The sequence below is a fragment of the Diabrotica virgifera genome, chromosome 2 (assembly GCF_917563875.1).
Source record: "Diabrotica virgifera virgifera chromosome 2, PGI_DIABVI_V3a".
Taxonomy (NCBI): Eukaryota; Metazoa; Arthropoda; class Insecta; order Coleoptera; family Chrysomelidae; genus Diabrotica; species Diabrotica virgifera.
In genome coordinates, this window is record NC_065444.1 from 65,259,430 (window position 1) to 65,274,684 (window position 15,255).

The 15,255-nt window shown below is 33.6% G+C and overlaps 1 protein-coding gene across 1 annotated transcript in view; it reads right to left on the bottom strand.

The window, feature by feature from the left end:
• Positions 1-14,551, bottom strand: part of LOC114335772 (choline transporter-like 1) — a 112,793-nt gene extending 98,242 nt beyond the window's left edge. Inside the window, exon 1 of the mRNA XM_050642610.1 lies at positions 14,390-14,551. Within this exon, the coding sequence (XP_050498567.1) occupies positions 14,390-14,497 (108 nt within the window). The 5' untranslated portion in view covers positions 14,498-14,551. The remainder of the gene's footprint in view (positions 1-14,389) is intronic.
• Positions 14,552-15,255: the final 704 nt, after the last annotated feature.

Sequence of the window (15,255 nt, forward strand, 5' to 3'; positions counted from 1 at the left end):
TGTTACATAGTTTTGTTGTAATTCTTCTCCAAACTCTTCCCACGTTTTTGTTTTTACTTGTTTTATGGTGTTTTTCGCTAATCGTCTCAGCCTTTTGTATTCTTCTTTATCTTCTTCCAGTTCGGTCTCAATGTATTTTTTCCATGCTATTTTCTTTTTCTTCACTGCTGTTTTGACTTCATTGTTCCACCATCTCGTTCTTTTATGGAGTTTGTTATGTTTTCTGATTCCACATATTTCTGTTGCTGTAGACTTTATGACTACTTTGAAGGCGTTCCATCTTTCTTCCAGTGTCCATGTCTCTTTTTGGTTTTCTAGTTGTCTTAATCTTCTATTTGTTTCTTTTTTGTAATGTTCTCGCACCTGTTCTAATTTGAGCTTATTTACTTTTACTCTTTGGTAATCTTTTCTTTCCACCTCCTTTATTTTTTCATCCTCGAGTTTTGCAGTAACCATCCTGTGCTCTGTAGCTAGTTCCGGTTCCTTTTCAGTTAAGACGTTATGTATTTTATCTTCTAGGTTTATCGTATAAACTATGTAATCTATCAAACTTTTCGCTCTTCTCTCTTCCGCCACGAACGTATATTTGTCTTCGATGTTTTGGTTTGTAAATGTGTTTCCTATTAGTAGGTCATTTGCTTGGCAGAAATCTAGCATTTTGACACCATTCCTGTTCAAACATTCCTCTCCGTATTTTCCAATGCATCCTAATCCTTTGTTGACATCCTTGCCCACTCTTGAATTCCAATCTCCTAAAATTATAATTTTCTCTCTCGATTCTCTTAATTTGTCTAGTGCTCTTTGGAGTTCATTGTAGAATTCTGTCATCGTTTCTTCATCTCTGCCTTCAGTTGGTCCATAGAATTGTATGAATCCTATTTTGTCTTTTAGGTCCATTTGGATTGTTATAATTCTAGATGATAATGTTTCATAGTGTGTTATTCTTGGTTCTAGTCTCTTATTTACTATTATACCAACTCCTTCCTTTGCTCTTTGTCCCTGCGGTACTCCTGAATAATAAAGACTATATTCCTCATTTAGATTTATGTGCCCTCCTCCTACCTTTTTTGTTTCACTTATTCCCATTATTTGGATACCCATTTTTTCCATTTCTTCAGTTATTTCTATTTCCTTTCCATTTAGAGAGGTCATGTTCCATGTTGCTATTCCTATTTGTTCTGATTCTTCATTTACAAAACTAGTATTTGATTTTCCATTATTGTTATTACTACTACTACTACTATTTATACTACCTATACTACCAATATTTCCACCACCCATCCTATTTCTATTATTATGTTTAACATTTGAACTCCTAAACCTAATCTTATCACTAATCGAGTCTATACTTTTATTTTCATTGTCCAGTGTATTCGTAATTTCCTTGTTTTCTGATCCTTGTCTGGCATCTACTTCGTCTCTTCTCTGTCGCTCTGCTAGTTTTTTGGACTCGCTACCTCCACTACCTTTTCCTCATTGTAGTTCCATCTCCATTCCTTACCATCCACTGTAATTTTGTTGTACCCAATTTTCACTGTTTTTCCTTTATCTCTCATTTCCTTTGATTTGTCTCTTAGAGATTTCATTTTTTCTCTCTCTTTTTTTGTAAGGTCCTCTGTTATCCATATTGTCTTGGGTTCAACATTCTTTAGTTTGTTCCTATTTCGTAGAATGGCTGTTTTTTCTGTTTCGTTTCCTAGTTCTATTAAGCATGTTCTTATTCCAATCTTACATGCTCTTTTAATATTAATATTTACACCTAAATGTTTTCCAATCATATTTGTTGCTCTTTCTTTCAGTGTTGCTGAATCGTCAGTATCAATTTCTAACCCACTAATAATTAAATTATTTTTCCTTTTGTCTTTGTCCATTATTTCTATTGTTCGTTGGAGTTCTTTTATATCTTCTGTTATCTTTTTATTTTCTTTTTTAAACAATTCATTTTCTTCTATCAAATCTTGTCTTTCCTTAGTCCATTCATTTTTCATTTTTTGGATTTCTAGTTTTATAATATTTATTTCTTCATTATTTTGTTTTATTTCTTCTTTTAGTTCTTTTATATCACTTCTGGTCTTCTTATTTTCTTCCTTCATTTCTGTTTTTAAGTTATTTATTTCTGTTTTAATCTCCTGCTTCAGTTCTGCTAATATGTTCTTTATTTCATCCATTTCTTGCTTTTCCTTATCGTCTTTTTGGGGTGGTGTTCTTATTGTTGACTTACTTTTCTTAAATGCTTCCTCTTTGTCAAACGAATTATCATGCTCCGGTTTGCTCCTTTTATTGTTCATTCGAGTGGGATTATACCCGTAACCTTATTTTGTTTAAAGTTGGCGTCAGGCAGTGTCTTCCACCCTATCCGTTCAGAGATTGTATACCTTATTGTATTGTATAGATAGAGCCTAAATTGTATACCTTATTGTATCAGCTACTGATAAGTGATTTGGTCTTATTTCATTGTAAAATATTGTTTTTTAATTGTTAATGCCAAATATCGCCCGTCCTCTCATATGAGCTTCATTAACAATATAAAAAAATGTTTTGTAATAAAACGTGCCAACAATTGTTATAGGGAGCTGATAGAAGAAGGTTTGAGCTTGAATTTTGGTACTTCGTAATTTTAAAAGTTTTTTTTACTTGTGTTTTTGAACTTTTAAAATCGTCATTTTTCAATCTTCTTCAGTTTTAAATTGTTTATAACTCAGAAACGATTAACTTTAGACAAAAATTACAAAAAACCTTTTTTGATTCCCAATAATCCAAAGAACCTAAAAAATGTCTAACCGGGCCGAAAAAATTGATTTCTATAATTTCTTTAAATGTTTTAAATAAATATCGCAATAACTTCGAAATTATGGCATTTAGGTATAAGGAATATAACATAAAAAATAATCAGTATTTCTTAGGGACTTCAAAACGCAAAAAATATTCAGGGTGTACCATTTAAAATAAGACAACAGTTCATTAGATTTCCAGAAAAAAGAAAGATTTGACAACAATTCGTGTAATGTGTTCTGATAGCGTATTATGAAAATTGGAAGTACATTCTATTAATTTTAAAGAGTTATCCTATTCATGCGCTGGCAACGTTGGTATAGAAGAGTAAGAATGTGTTATAATTTCTGTCTGTAATAATCTCGATTTACGCGACTTACAACAGAAAATATTTCAAGAAATTTGAACAGTATATAAACTTTAGCAGACTCTATAAGTGTAGTGATAAAAAATTTCTCTTTCAAATGGATTTAGTGAGTGAATAATACGTAAACGCCAACAGTGAAAAACTAATGTAAATATACCTAAGTAATTAAACTAATTAGGGACAGCTGATAACAGCGATAGGTGAAGACGGGTCACGACAAAATAAATTGCGACGTTGCCGGTTTTCAAATAAAGTGTATCCAATTAGGAAATAGAAATAAAGTAATAATAAAGTGGTAATTGTAGTCCTGATAGTGACTGGAGATCCGACGGGTCGACTGGTCAATAGTCACTTGCGCGGGGCTACAAGTACTACAAGACCTATAGAATCGCAACCTTCTGTCCTGAAGCTTTAGCACGAGGGAAAAAAATGGGTAGTGACAATGAATATGATACGGAGACCAATCAAAACAAACGGCGGAGGGGCGAAGGGGAGAAAAATTGGAGGAAGATAAAATGGATCGAGTATTAGAAATGTTAGCAAAACTAACCACTGACATTCAGGAAATGAAAGAGGAACAGAAGCAGTATAGACAGGAGATTAAGGAACTAAGGGAAGAAAACGATCATATAAAAAAGGAAAATAATGATCTGAAGCAAAAAATGGACAAAATGGAGAAGAGGATGGATAAAATGGAAAAAGAAAAGAGAAGAAACAATGTAATCATACAAGGAATGGACATAAATACATACGATCAGAATATATTAAAGAAAATGATAGAGGATTTCTGCGCTAAAATACTGCAGGTGGAAATAAATATTAAGGGGGCAACAAAGTTAGGAAATAAAACCTGTCTGGTGGAACTGAAGAACGCAACTGATAAAGAAAAGATAATGGTAAATAAAAACAAATTACAAAAGTTTGGCCAGGAAAAGATATACATTAATGAGGATATGAATAAAATAGAAAGGGAAATACAAGGAAGAATAAGAAAACGAGCAAAGAAAGAGAAAGAAGAAGGAAAGAATGTAAAAATTGGTTTCCAGAAACTGACAGTAAACGACGAAGTCTGGAAGTGGAACGTCAAGGTGAACCGCTTCGAGGTGCAGCAAAGTTCAAAAAACTAAAAACGGTATGTAACAGTAAAACGAGCGAGGCAACGATTAAGGCAAATGAGAAAGATATACGAAAAATAAACTTTGGAACTTGGAATGTGAGAGGGACGTATGGTGCAGGCAATCTGAAAGAACTAGTAAGAGAAGTCAAGAAATATAAATTGGACTTGCTTGCAGTACAAGAAACCAAACAATTAGGAACTGAAATAGTGGATGTAGAGGGCACAACCTTTTTTAAAAGTGGTGGAAAAGACAGAACCAGAGGAACAGGTTTCATACTACAGGAAAACTTGAAATCAAGGGTAATAGCTTTTAAGCCTATATCTGACAGACTGTGTTCTTTAAGAATGAAAGGGGATAGAAGAAATATAAGTATTATAAATGTGCATGCTCCCATAGAGGATGCGGATGAAGATGAGAAAGACATGTTCTATGAGCAACTAGAGGAGGAATACGAAAAAACACCGAAATACGATATGAAAATAATAATGGGTGATTTCAACTCAAAGATTGGAAAAGAAAATATATATGAGAACATAGTAGGGAAACATAGCAAACATGATATAACAAATAATAACGGGCACCGAGCAGTATGTTTTGCAATGGAGAGAAATATGGTAATAAGAAGTTCACAACTCCGCCGGAAGGAAATCCACAAAGGGACATGGAAGTCGCCCGACGGAAAAACAATTAACCAAATAGATCATGTAGTAATAGAAAAAATGGACATGAATTTTATATCAAAAATAAAAAGCATGAGAGGAGCAGAATGCAATTCAGACCATTACCTAGTAAGAGTGACATGCATGAGAAACTGGGGTGCGACCGGGAAGGGAAAAAGGAAAAGAACGGAAGGTAAGAGAAAATACAATTCGACCCTATTGAAAAGTGAAGAAGTAAAAGATAAATATAAAGAGAAAATAGAAATAGAACTGGCAACATGCGCACAAGAAATGGAAATCGAAGAAAGATGGGAGAAAGTAAAAGCATCAGTAATGAAGGCAAATGAGGCAGTTTTAAACAGTACAGTGAGAAAAGGAAAAGTAAATGACTGGTATGATGAAGAATGTGAAAAAGCAGCTGAAGCAGTTAGGAGAGCTAGACAAATAATGCTATTAAAAGAAAATGAGAATAACAGAAATGTGTATAGGGACGCAAGAAAGGGAAATGAAAAGACAATGTAGGAGAAAGAAGAGAATATCCAAAGAAGATAAGCTAAAGGAAATTGAAGAAAAATTTCAAACTAAAGAAATAAGGTCATTTTACCAAGAGGTTAAAAGAATGGACAAAGGATATCAGAGCCGAAGCATCTATATTAAGAATGAAGAAGGATTACTAATAAGTGAAACAGCGCAGGTGCTAGAAAGATGGAAAAATTATTTCGAAGAGCTATTAAATAATGTTGAAGAGGACGAGATGGACATAACACAGAACATGGAAGAAAATGATACGATAGTGGGGACGCCAACAAAACAAGAGGTAATGAATATAATCAGCCAACTTAAAAACAACAAAAGTGCAGGAGCGACAGAAATAACAGCTGAAATGTTAAAGGCAGGAGGAGAACAACTGTACGAACAACTATATTGGCTGGTGAAAAAGATATGGGAAGAGGAAAAAATGCCAATTGACTGGATGCTGGCTAGAATCTGCCCCATACATAAAAAAGGAGATAAACAAACATGTGAAAATTATAGGGGAATAGCACTCCTAGAGACAGGGTATAAGATAATAGCACAATGCATACGTGGAAGACTGAACGAATACATGGAGGATACTGTGGGAGAGTACCAGGCAGGCTTTCGATCCAACCGTTCGGTAACAGACCAGATTTTCACATTTATTTATTTATTTATTCACGGGCAAGCCCTATTCCGATATAAATTTTACAGTGTTCTAAATTATATAACATAATTATACAATTATATAACATTAATGTTAACCAATTATATAACATAAACTATCGTAATATAACATATAACCAAGTGGTTTGAGAAAAAATAACTCGTATGAGTAATACAGTTACAAAAAAGAAAAAAAAAAGAATAAGATAACATTAGGTCAGTACAATTACAAACAAAAGATATCACCTAAATCAATTCGGAAATGTTGTAAGGTATAACGGTTTTAAGTTATCTAATACATACAGGTCATGTAACACTAATCACAATACAAAAGCTCTGGCCGAAAATATTAAAAAGTTAAAAAGTTAGGGAAGAAATTAGGTTTTTAAAGCGGGAAACTGATATATTAAAAATTTCGAGGTTATTTAATGAGTTAGCTAATCGAAGAGTTCTAGGAATAAATGTGTTGTAAGAATAATTGAATCTATGAAAAGAGACATAAAAGGTTTGCACCTGCCTAGTCGAACGACTGGGGACAAATAGAGATATTTTGGAGAGAAGTTCGGGGCAGTTACACAGCCCGTTGATAATTTTAAATAAAATAATTAAGTCTCTTTGTTTTCTGCGTACCTCAAGAGGAGGTAAGTTCAGTATGCGCTCTAATACAGAATAGTCATAGTATACATGCAACTTACTGGCAGTATATCTCAGAAAATTGTGTTGGACAGCCTCAATCTTCAGTTTATGAGTAAAGTAATAGGGGGACCAAATTGTGGAACAGTAATCGAAATGAGATCTAACCAGGGAGAAATAAAGAGATTTAATAGCTGAGATGTTTGTAAAGTCTCTAGTGGTTCTTTTTATAAAGCCAAGCATCTTCATAGACTTCTGTATTGTACTGTAAATGTGTGATTTATAGCTAAGGGCGGAGTCAAGGATCACACCTAGATCCCTAGTTTCAGAGGCAGAATGTAAGGTCAGATTATTTATACTATATTCGAAGATGATTGGATGATGAGTTCGGTGGAAACGAAGAATATGGCATTTGGATGCATTCAAACACATACCATTTTGCATACACCAGTTAGATAGGCGATCAATATCACCTTGTAGACTAAGTGAATCAGCCTCAGATGTGATTATTTTAAAACATTTTAAATCATCAGCGAATAACAAAGTTTCACTTACTTGGAAACAGGGTATTAGATCATTGATAAATATATTAAACAACAGAGGTCCCAAGTGTGATCCCTGTGGTACACCTGAGTTAACAGAGATGGTATGAGAATAGTGATGATTAACCCTGACAATTTGCGATCTTTGCGTAAGATAGCTCTTGAGCCACTTCAATATAAGGCCATCAACTCCGTATAAATAAAGTTTATGAATCAAGAGCTCATGATTAACTTTGTCGAAAGCTTTGGAAAAGTCAGTATACACAGAGTCAACTTGTAAACCCCTCTCAAGAGCATCTGTCAAAAAATCAACATATGTTATGAGACCCAATTCTGCTGATTTTTTGGATGTAAATCCAAATTGTTGGGCCCCTATAATTGGCGAGAAGTCATAACTTAAATAATCGGAAATAATGCTCTCAAAAACTTTAGGAATAGCACTAAGAATACAAATGGGACGATAGTTACCTATATCCGATTTTCGACCTGATTTATATATTGGAGTGACATAAGAGTTTTTCCAGTAGTCTGGAAATTCCCCTGTTGATAAAGACTTATTAAATATATAAAAAAGTGGGCGCGATAGAATGAAGCTGAATGTTTTAAGGAAAGTGGGGGGAATTCCATCAGGACCAGGACCTTTGTTGGTATTGAGTTCAGACAGTTTTTCGTAGATTTTTGAAATTTCAATGTGATAATTAGACACATTAACCAAAGGTGAAATCTGGGTTACATGCGGATGTAAGGATTGGTTAGTATAGACGGAAGAGAATTGGTTAGCAAAAAGATTAGCAATATCAGTTCCATTGAAGGCAGTACGATCTCCAAGAGTCATTGTATTAGGTATAGCGTTATTTTCCCTTTTACTACTTACAAATTTCCAAAAGGATTTAACGTTATTAACAATAGAATGTTCGGTACGTTGAATGTAATCAGCATAACACTGTCTTGATAAAAATTTACATCTAGTTCTTAAGTTACTAAATGCTGCATAACTTTCTGGACACCTTGTGCTCTTATATATCTTGTGCACTGATTTCTTCTCGTGAAGCAACTTCTTCAGCTCAGAGGAGTACCAGCATGGATATTTCTTATCACAGATTTTTTTTAGCGGAACAAAACAATCAATGATGGAATAAAAAATGTCGTAAAATACAGAAACCATGTCAGAGAGTACTTTTCCTTGAAGTGCACCATCCCAATTAATTGCTTGAAGGGATGAACGAATTGCTGCATAGTCAGCATGAACAAAGTCATAATAATACTCTTCACCAGATAAATGATCATTTGTGATTTTGAGTGGCAAACTGCATTCAAGCGGAGGATGATGTGTGTCCACTGGAATTAAAGTGTCGATAGCCTTCAATACATCAATACCCAATGGAGATAAAATGAGATCAAGCGTAACTCCTCTATCGTTGGTTATTTCGTTGGTCTGGAAGAGATTGAAAAAAGCACAGATATTGGATATAGTTTCAATAGAATCAGCTTCAGATTGTGTAGCTGTAGGCTGAGGAGAAGCAACGGAACAATAATCATCGACATCCCAAACTGCAGATGGAAGATTAAAATCACCCAATAGAAAAAGGTTTGCTCTATCATATTGCTCGCTTATAGTGATAAGCTGTTCAAAGTATGATTGGTATAAAGTAGCTATAGATTTAGGTGGAAAATATACTGTACCGATTATAGATTTGTTATTAAAGAGAACAAACAACTGTTCAATCGAAGGATCAGACTGAATTTGATAAGAAGGAATTGAGTTCTTAATGGCAATCAACACTCCCCCACCTCTACTGAAGACACTGGAGTCCTTAGAGCGGTCAGTTCTGTAGATGTTGTAGTTGAGAAGTCCGAGTTCAGCATCCGTAATTTCAGGTGTGAGCCAGGTTTCAGTTAAGATAATGATATCATAGGAACAGTTGCTGACATTCAAGCTGAGGTCAGACAGTTTAGTTCTTAGTCCTCTAACATTTTTTTACAGATTTTCGGTGTATTGTTGAAGTATTTAATAGTTAAATTTTGCTCACCAGCCTGTTGACGCACTCTAAGTTCGTTTTTCACTGAATCGAGTTGCTTTTTCTGACAGGGAGTTTGATCAGATAGGAAAAATATTTTATTTGCCTGGCCTAATTTAACTTTGTTTCTTAAGATTTGATGCACTTCGCGAGCCGAGGAAAGAACGACTTTAATTGGTCTATGACCGTTTTTATTCTTCTTCCCAAAACGAAAGATATGTTTACTGTTGACACTTATCGCACCTTCACTCGCTCCAGATAAAAGTGTTTTTATTTGATTAATATCCTCAGTTGAAGTTGATGGTTCTGGGAGATTGAAGATAAGTAAATTATTTGACCTTTTTTGGCGTTCGTGTAGCTCATTTATGATGTCATCGGTTATTGGAAAGTTACTCTTGTTATCTTTTAGCATCTGGATTTCAGCTTTGAGTAAGGTGACTTCGCACTTCAGGTTTTCAACTTCTCTTAGAATTTTGGGCACACTTTTGAATGACAGTCGGCAATCAGAACAAAAGTAGAACAACGTTCTCTTCTGGATTACAACAGCTCGAAGTTCAGAAGCACTTAAGCCAGTACATCCTTCGGTCGGATGAAGAATAATATGACAGCTGTCACAAGCCACTGATTTATCACTGATATCTTCATTGCACTTTGAACACTTATTTGCAGCCATAATGCCAATTTCACTGGGCTAATATAATGTGAGTATATCAGTTCTAATATTCCTGGACTAATAAACCTATCACCTCAATTAAGTTCTTATCAGTTGGCACTTTTTTGGCTTAATTAGTAGCTTTTTATAAGGAGTATACACAATAGATGAAATAATATTATCAAATATTGATTGGACTTGCAAACAAAAACAAGAAAATTAATCTCTTCAATGAACGTAGATACATTTGAAGAACAATACACAAAAAGAACGAAAATTTTGGATAAGTTTAAACCACTTTAAATCCAATAATTCGAGCAGAGATCAAAAAACACTGTTTAACTTGACTAATGACTTTCACGCTAAAAGAATTACAAGCAAATTGCTATGAGTACAAAACGACCCTGTATGCGCTGTTCATAGATTTCAAACAGGCATATGATCGTATAAATAGAAAAGAAATGTACCGTGCTCTGAAACAACTACAAATCCCCAAAAAATTGATTAGCTTGATTGAAATGACGTTGGCAAAAACGAAAAGCGAAGTAGTGTGGAAAGACATCTCAGAGGATTTCGAAATCAAACAAGGACTCAGGCAGGGAGACCCGATGTCAACCACGTTGTTCAATCTTGTTCTTGAAGTAATAATGAGGAATTGCAGCACAAAAATGGAAGAAACCATATTTAAAAATGAACATCAATGTATAGCTTTTGCGGATGATCTAACAATATTAGCAAAATCAAAGAAAGAATTGAAAATAATTGTGAAAAAGATAGAAAAAGAAGCAAATAGGTTTGGTCTAAAGATAAATGAAAAGAAAACTAAATACATGATAATGGGTGATACACAGCAAGACAATGAAGAGTTTATAAAAATACAAGGGGAGAAAGATTACATATACAGTTTTGACAGAGTGGAAGAGTTTACTTACCTTGGTGTGAAAGTAAAGGAAAATGGACATGAAGATAAAGAAATAGAATCCAGAATTACAAAAGGCAACCAGAAATACGGAATGCTGAGATCCTTAATTAAGTCGAAGTTTGTTTCAAGAAAAACAAAAGAAAGAATTTACAAGACAGTTATTAGAGCTACGGTTGTATATGGAGCTGAATTATGGGTTTTAAGAAAGGCAGATGAAGAAAGATTAGAAAGATGGGAGAGGAAAATTCTCCGATCAATTTACGGCGGCATAAATACACAAATGGGATGGAGAAGAAGGACAAATAAAGAGTTGGAAGAGCTGTATACGGAACCAAAAATCACCGCAATAATAAAGGCGCATAGAATAAGATGGCTGGGACATGTGCAAAGATTGGAAAACCGTAGAATGACCAGGATGATATTGAACAGGAAACCAGTAGGGGAAAAAAGGAAAGGAAGACCCCGTAAAAGATGGTTTGACACCGTCCAAGCAGATTTACGAAAATTAAAAATAGATAACTGGAGAAACAAGGTATTAGACAGAAAAGAATGGAGATGAGTGGTAAGAAGAGCGCAAGAGAAATTGTAACAGAAGAATGTGCCACGAATTGTAAAATGAGAGCTATACAGGGTGTTTCATTACTAATTGTCCATATGGTAACTGGAGAAACCTTAGCAAAAAATACGAGAATTTAACCTAAAACACTTAAATAAAATGTGGTTCCTTACTGCCTTACAGGGTATTTTATCTAAAAATTTAAAAATTATTTTTGCTCAGAATTTTCAAACTATATGACGTATCCTTTTCATACTTAGCAGAAAGTGCGACTACTATATACCCTACTAAACTATGATAAACAAACGTTTCTAGCTACTACCAGAGGCGTACGACAGGGGATAGTGAATGGTTGACCCTTCTCAATTCTACGCCACTGGAGGAATTACTATTTTAGTGCCATTTTTAGATTCTTTAATACTTCATACGTAAATAATATACTCTTCATTGGTAACAATAAAGTCATTAGTTTTCGAGATATTTGAAGTTAAATATGAAACGGCACAGTTATTTTGATTAATAATTTATATGATTCATATGATTAAAATTTAAAAATTATTTGTACCCAGTACTTTAAAACTATTTGGCGTATCCTTATCATACTTGGCAGAAAGTGTAGGTACTGTACACTCTACTAAATTAAGATAAATAAACGTTTCTAGCTACTACCAGAGGCGTACGGCAGGGGATAGTGGCTGATTGACCCTTCCCAAATTCTACGCCACTGACTAAATTGCTATTTTAGTGTAATTTTTTTATTTTCCAATACTTTTTATGTAAATATACTCTTGATTCGTAACAATAAAATGATTAGTTTTCGAGATATTTGAAATTAAAAATGAAGCGATACAATACATTAATCAAAATAACTGTGTCGTTTCATTTTTAACTTCAAAGATCTCGAAAACTAATGACTTTATCGTTCTGAATGAAGAGTATATTATTTTCATAGAAAGTTTTGGAAAATCCAAAAATTGAACTAAAATAGCAATTCCGCCAGTGGCGTAGAATTTGAAAAGGGTTAACCATTCATTTTCCCCCGTCGTACGTCTCTGGTAATAGCCAGAAACGTTTGTTTAACATAATTTAGTAGCTTGTATAGTACCTATACTTCCTGCCAAGTATGAAAAGGATACGTTGAATAGTTTTAAAATGCTGAGCAAAAATAATTTTTAAATTTTTAGATAAAACACCCTGTAACTCAGTAAGGAACCACATTTTATTTAAGTGTTTTAGGTTAAATCTCCGTATTTTGTGCTAAGGTTTCTCCAGTTACTATATGGACAATTATTAATGAAACACCCTGTATATGTATATATTTATATGATGTATTTTTTAAATAGACAAATTAATATTGTATATTTTAGATATATATATATATATATATATATATATATATATATATATATATATATATATATATAGTAAAAAAAAATGTAATTGTGTTTTTCACGCCCAGGGCCTACATGGCCTGTTGAGCAAAATAAATAATAAATAATCATATTCATGCAACCTTTGACTGGTTCCTCTTAATGGTAAACTTTGTCGTGCTAAAAATGTTATTACATATTTCGATAATTCTTTCTAAAACCACTGTCAACCTTTTTCTTTCTCGTTCAACTGCTGAATTGACAGAGTCTACTGTATGACTTTCTATTTAGTAAGTCTTTTTTTAGATCTACATATTTTTTACAGAAATTAAGTGGCTACCCTTCTCTCGTGTCCAGGGGCGTCAGTTGACAGGGCCGAAATTTCGGGGTCATTTGACCCCGAAAATGACTGAAATTTACAAAAAATACATCAATTTTATTACTATAGTAATATATAATGCTTGACTCCCCAATCAAAATTTCAAATGACGCCCTTGCTCGTGTCTTTCTAAAAACGTAATAAACATCTTTCTTGTCTCAAATGTAATGAAAAAAATTAGGTTTTCGAAAACCAGCATTTATATTTTGCTATTATAAAAGGCGTCGCTAAAAGTGGGATACATACATAGCTCCCCAACGGCAATTATACTTTTATCAGCAGAATCGGATACACTGATAATTTTTACAAGATGGTGATTCATTGTTACTCGACATTCAATATTGGTCAAAACAGTGAACGCTTCACCTTTTTGAAATTATTGTCAGAATAAACTAAATGGGTTTCATATTACATTTGTGTATTGTAGGTGTAGTAAGCATTAATAGCCTTTGTAAAAAAATACCGAAAGTGCACTTGTATTCTTTTATTATTTTTAGGTTTTTTAAGGACAAAAAGCGCAATTTTGAGCTTAGCAAATGTTCGGTTTGCGCCCCTTGGACTTGGCGCCCGGGTGCCTCGCACCCCCGGGTTGAGACAGCCCTGGGGAGACATGATAAAATATGAGGGAGTCAGGGAAAATTAGAAGAACTATAAAATTGGATAGACTCTTTGTAAAAAATTGGAGTCAGAAAAAATTGGAGGGAGTCTGAAAAAATTTGAAGGAGTCACAAAACATTCAGTGGAGTGACTGTAAATGGTAATTGATTGGATCCCCGTCGCATGGCGACGGTGCAAAATCACTATATTGTATAACCACTCCAAATAAATAATACTTGTTGCTTGATAAAATATTGTCTACTAATGTTTGCCAATTTTTAGTCCCCTAATAAAATCCATTTGTCCTCCAAAAAATACGTCCCATCAATTACAAAACAATGATTACATTAGCACACACTCCTCGTATAAAGATTTTCATTTAAAAATTGCAAAACACATTCCCATGCAATATTAATGCAATACATAAATGACCCAATTTTTTTAATGGCAAATAAAATTAGATAAAAGTATTAAAACATTTGAAATGTACCTATAGCAACCATCAACTACTGTTAGGCTACTTTTATATCTATTTTTCATGCAAAAATTGCGATATTACACAGGGAGTTAGTTCTTTGTTAATGAAAAAGCGTTAGTTATTACAATATGACAAAAACTTTACCATCAAAAACCAAAAAAGGATAAACAAAATCAACCAAAAGACGTCGGTGCATTTTCGCTCAGTAACCCCTTCACTTCTACTTTCATCTTTTGAACCGCAGCAGCCCATGATTGGAAATAGAAATGACAACAATTTTGTTTATTTAAATGCCATTGATTATTGACAATTTCATAATACAGTGCAGTTGGTACTCTTAGTTGTCAATTGTCAAATTATTTTTGAGACCATACAGAGTTGCCATTCGTGGTAAATATTCTTATATATTACCTGAAAACATGATTACCTGGCTGATTATAGGCCAGTCAATTTTGAGTAAAAATTTTCCTCGTCGCACGTCACGATTGATTTGCTTGAAAATTTGGATTTGGGTTGCTCTTACCCACTACTTCAACTTTGGACTCAAGCCCAGGGTTGCTTTTACTTTGGGGGTGAAAGCCACCCCTTCTCGGGGGAGAAAAAACATACACATTCCAAAGTATGGAAATGGATAGACTGACTAATTTATTCTTCTAAGTACCTAACTCTTGTTCTATAGAGTTTTTTTAGTAAGTTAATAGGTTTAAGGTCAGGTTTATTTGCGAGTGAAAATCAAAATGTTAATTTTTCAACAAAAAAAAATACATTTTTAGAGGGTTTTTCACAAGTTACTCAAAAAGTAAGTATTTTATCAAAAAAAAAAAGAATGCGTGTGTACTTTGTACGCACGTAAGAAGTTATACTTCTATTATATGATTCCAACGAAATTAATATATACTTTAAAGAGTTTATTTATATTTTATTTAAATAATAAACTAATTTTAATACTCACTACTTTCCAATAATTTTTATTAAAACAATACCAAAAATTAAAAAAATAAAATAATAAA